This window comes from Temnothorax curvispinosus, unplaced genomic scaffold, assembly GCF_003070985.1.
Source record: "Temnothorax curvispinosus isolate PA1 unplaced genomic scaffold, ASM307098v1 QBEX01013217.1, whole genome shotgun sequence".
Classification (NCBI taxonomy): Eukaryota; Metazoa; Arthropoda; class Insecta; order Hymenoptera; family Formicidae; genus Temnothorax; species Temnothorax curvispinosus.
In genome coordinates this window covers 973-6273 of record NW_020222997.1, presented here as the reverse complement: position 1 = coordinate 6273, position 5301 = coordinate 973, and the positions used below count along the sequence as shown (strand labels likewise).

Here is a 5301-nt window from a genome sequence, read left to right as displayed (position 1 = left end):
GCTCTATTGAGAATTAGTTAAGCTAAGCGCTCCCCCTCCGAGAGGGGAGCAATTAATATAGATATATCAGACCCTCCCAAAAACGCGGACACCCGCGATGACTTCACCAAAAAAACGATACTAGCACACCCGTGACTGCAACTCAACAAACCGTAGGCAGCAGAGCCTATACCAAACACGTCCGACTCGCACGACGCGACGGTCCGAGCGGAACTCTTGAAGTGACGGGGGGGGGGTTTTTTCGGTTGTATTCCTCGGATGAGGAATTTTGGTGCTTTGTACACTAGGGTAATTAGCACAAGCGATGTAGACCTAGTCCTTTATTCACACTATCTCCACGATGCACACGTACTTCTCGCGGCCTCCCCACCGCCGCGTATCGTCGCCATCTTATACTCTCAGTCTCGCGATACGATATATCGATTCTCGCCCGTATGTATTCAAATAACTTTACCAACTCTCTTAAAGAATTTAAATATAATATATAGCACGTCCTATTGTTTAGATTTAATAATACGCATTAGATCCAATATTCTCCAAATAGTTCGCATCTCTCAATTCTTTGTCCATCTCAATTCTATAATCATCATATTTATGGCATGTTAATAACACATAATATAAATCTTCTCTCTCGTATCCGCAATCACATCTTTCGCTATCTACATATCCCTTTCTCTTCAATGAAGAACCCAAGTTAAAATGATTCGCTCTCAATCGATTGAACAACGTCACAAAATATCTTTCCGCGTTAATTTTGTGGAACCACGGTTTAGTGGCACCATCATCATAGAAGTGATCAAAGTAAAAAATTCCCTTGTGCGCCGCATCGCGGACGATCGACACCTGTATGGCATTCCATGCCTCCCTCCTATCCTGTCTCCTAAAGTCGCCCACCGGCACCTCGATCGTCCGATCAGCCTCCTCCGAAGCAGCCTCTCTTGCTAGAGCGTCCGCCTGTTCATTACCCGCGATGCCCACGTGTGCTGGGATCCAGACCAATATAATTCTTTTATCAAAAATAGCCTCGAGATCATATATGTATCGTCTGGCCTCCGTGACATATCTATTTTTATGTACATTAATATGATTGTTTTGAATGGCCTGCAGGGCCGACTTACAATCAGACATAATGATGATGTTCCTCTTTCTATGTGGATGTTGTTGGATCATAAGTTGAAGAGCCGATTTGATAGCAAACACTTCAGCCGTGTATGACGAACACGTTCCCGGAAGACTCATCTTAAAAGCAGTATCCTGATCTTCGATAACCATACTGGCACCAGTTGATCGACATGATTCCTCATAAGAGCCATCTGTGTAGATTATCTCCAAATCTGTATCTACATCGTGTCTTTCAATGATCTTATGAATAAGTAACTCATCCGGGTACCGCTCGCGTTTCCTCGACTCACCAGTCAATAAATCCACACGTGGTTCAAAAGTATGTGCCATATAAGGGCCCTGAAAGATTTCAAACTGTCTACTCCTTCCAATGCTAGTTCTAAATCTTAGCTTCTTCCAGATTTCTGCTAACATGGAGAATTTATAAGTCGGCTGACGGAAACGACAATAGCTTTCTCGATCCAATAAACGCTGCAATTTATCACACAGACCATTCTTATTATAAGCAATAGCCCTGGTCACGAAGTTACTGCCCAACATGATGGCTCTGTCTCTAAGTAGCATCACTTTAGCCTCAGCTATCAAGACGTTATTGGGAGTGCTGTTCCTGTAACCCAGCGCGGTCCGGATGCCCATATATTGTGTTCTCTCCAACCTAATCTGGGTTGCAGAGTCCCTAGGGAAATAGACGAAGATTCCATAATCAGTAATAGATCTCACCAAGCTTTTATAGAGCATGAGTGCCGTGTTGACCTCCATGCCCTTAGCCACCCTGCACAAGTATCTCATAACGGAGTTAGCTCGATTGACCTTTCCTCTGACCTCCTGAACTTGACGATTAAATTTAAGACTATTATCCAACCAAATGCCGAGAAATTTGGCGCCGTCACTGTTACATACCCTGCATCCTTGAATGTTGATGGTCATATTTTTGTCCACATACCCGTTCCTATTAAATTCGACCAGGACAGTCTTCTTAGGTTCCAGGTCCAGACCGATCCGTCCCAAAGTCACAGCAATGATGTTGACTGCTTGTTCCAGCAGAAGGCGATTGCGCTGGCGATCATGTCCCGAGACGTACATACCAATGTCGTCCGCGAATTCCACCATCTCAACACCCTCCGGGAGAGCGTCATAGAGAGTCCGAGTAAAGAGCGAATACAAGGCCGGACTAAGCACGGCGCCTTGCGGGAGGCCCCTGAATACGAAGCGATCTATGTGTTCACCGGAGTTAACAATAAATCTTACTTTTCTTCGGTATAGCCAATTTCGAACGAAATTGACAATGCCCACAGGACAGCCAAGCGCCATCAGCCCATCCAGCATAATACGAAACTCCACACTGTCATATGCCGATGATACATCAAGGAAGGCAGCCAGGGTGTACTCCCTCGCACTCAATGCAGCACGGATATCCGATGTAATTCTCGCCAAATTATCAGCGCAAGACCTCCCCCTTCTAAAACCATTCTGAGACATACTAAATTTGCCTTCTTTCTCGGTCCACCAAATCAACCTTTCATTAATCATCCGCTCCATGAGTTTTCCTACACAAGATGACAACGATATTGGCCGCACTTTCTCCTTACCAGCTTTGTCAATAAAAATTACTTGGTAGCAGGACCAGTCCGTAGGAAGGACACCAGTAGACCATACAATATTGAACAATTCCAAAAGGCAAGCCCTACCCGATTCAGGTAGAAGCCTGAGCATTTGATACTCCACACCATCCATACCAGGGGCAGAGTCCCTCTTGACCATTCTAATTGCTCTATCCAATTCTGATCGTATAAACGGCGCGTCAAGCTCCTCATCCGTACACAAGTATTCCGGCTCAACTAACGGGTTGGTGCCCACATATGGTGGGGCCAGGCCATCAATAGTCTTCCTGATTTCCGATTCTCTATCCTTGGTTTGCCATTTATTCCACTCTATATTTTTACGGGCATTTTTCAGAATACGCATAGTACTCCAGACATAAGAGAGACTCGTAAATCTATTAATACTCTTACAAAAATTTTCGAAATTTTCCTTTTTCGCCTGATTCAAAATTTTCTTAGTGATAGCACAATGTCGTTTGTAATTGGTCCATGCTTGGATATTTTTAAATCTCTTGAATTCAATGAAGGCCTGCCTTCTATCCCGAACAGCCGCATCGCAGTCCGAATTCCACCAACTGTGAGATCTTTTTATTTTCCGCGGGTCATTCGGGGTAGAACGATCCGGATCCCCGCGTCTGCCAGAAGCCCGGAAAACAGCCGTCTTCAGGGTAGCAATAAAATCCTGATAATACCTTTCAAAATCATCTCTGAACATAGGCAGGGCAGGCACCAGTAAGCAATCAATCTCCTTCTCAACAATTTCCCGATATTGTGACCAATCCGTCTTCTTAGAAGATGTTTTATTTGACAATTTTCTATAAATACGTGTATTGATATCCACGAAGAAACCGATGGGGACGTGATCGCTGTCATAAGATTCTCCTAATTGTTGATAATCAATGTTGCCAGCAACGCTGCCAGAAGCAAACAGAAGATCAATATTGGAGTCTCTCTGTCCGCTGCAACCAATACGAGATCTAGTGTCCACATTTATGCATATCAAACCTTCATTAGCCATGACATCATGCAATATCTCTCCATTATTATTAGTTGAATCACAGTTCCATGCAGTATTGTGAGCATTAAAGTCGCCAAGGATAATAGTATCACTTGGATTACCATTAACGGAGTTGAAAACTGCATTAAGGTCACGAGCACTCATCCCAGCTCTGGGGTGTCGATAAACCGCGACAATGTTGATATTATTTTCAAGATTCGAAGTTTTGATGCCAACCATATCGTACATTGCGGGGGAAGTCCCGGCAATTGGTAACATATCGAATGCAATGCATGACCGAACAGAAATAGAAACTCCTCCACTTCCAAGCAAGTTCCTACTCTGGATTGTTCTAAATCCAGAAAAATATATCAAATTATGACCAGAACACCGAGTCTCTGTAAGTACAATAATATCGTAATCCATTGATAATTTTGATAATTCATTTTTATGGCTTTTATAACCTCTGCAGTTCCAAAGGAGTAATTTGAATTTTTAAGTCGAATTAGAGCGATATTTATCTTTGTTCCTACCATACCTTAAAGATTCTCTATTTTTCATTTCCTCATAACTTTGTGTATTATCTAAATGCTGGAGTAAACCCCCTTCCTGTCCATCCTGCGTCCCCGACAGGGCCAGGGCGCGAATCAGCTTAGTCCGAGCTCCCGGTACCCTCTGAAGAAGCAACAAAATGCTCTCGATGGTTTCCGTGATTCGTTGATCCTCCTGGTGTTCCATTCTCGTATGGTTGTCCTTGGAAGGGATTTCACTCCCCACCCGGCGACTCGCTGAGAACATAATACCTCTCTTCTCCCTGGTGATTTCGCCGGTGCGGAGGTCAAAAGATTTATAGAAATTTCGCGGAGCTTCATAAGTTGTTCTCCGTTTGTCCTTCGTTGAATAAAGTGGGGGATGATCCCTTTTGTCTCTCTGTGTTGAGATAGCAGGCCCACTCGGGGCTCGTGGCTCCGCTCGTAGGGCCTCAGAGTAAGAACTGGGTCCAGCCGATAAAGAGAGATCCGGCCAGGATGCTGGATCAATAAGCTTATTTTGATATTCCTGTGGAGAATCTGGCGTCACTCCCTCCACAATCTGTCTCGCAAAATATACTTTCGAGAGTTACATTACAGGTTAGGTAACATTTTTGCTGTGTGCCCATGTATAACAGATAGACAAGAGTATAATTTCAATAATTAATTACTCGACAATCATGCAGACATGGAAGACAGATTCTCATAGACGAATATTCTCCATAAATTTGAACTAATTCTTATCAAATATTTCTTAGTTATAATATCTTAAGATTTTTATTCCTACAAACGTGGTGATAGTACCGATGGCAGCGACTCTTGCGGTCACAAGGCGAATTATTTTCCTTACTACTAGAATCCTTACCACTAGAAGTTACTACAAAATCTGGAAAATTTTCCGGGGATTTTTCCGGGGAAAATTCCGGGGAAAATTCCAAGGAAAATAATTCCAATAGAAAATGCCGAATTGTGTAGCTTCTGGATGCTACAATTCGTCTAAAAAAGGCGCAGTGATGCATAGCTTTCCACGAGCTTTGTAACGTAAAAAAAA

General features: G+C 43.4%; 1 protein-coding gene across 1 annotated transcript; it reads right to left on the bottom strand.

Annotated features, from left to right (window-relative positions):
• Positions 1–507: 507 nt before the first annotated feature.
• On the bottom strand, positions 508–4458 carry LOC112463442. The gene is made up of 3 exons (XM_025029854.1): positions 4259–4458; positions 3300–3682; positions 508–3053 (listed from the first exon to the last, which is right to left on the bottom strand). Exons 1-3 carry the CDS (start codon positions 4456–4458, stop codon positions 508–510), a joined length of 3129 nt encoding a protein of 1042 aa, XP_024885622.1.
• Positions 4459–5301: the final 843 nt, after the last annotated feature.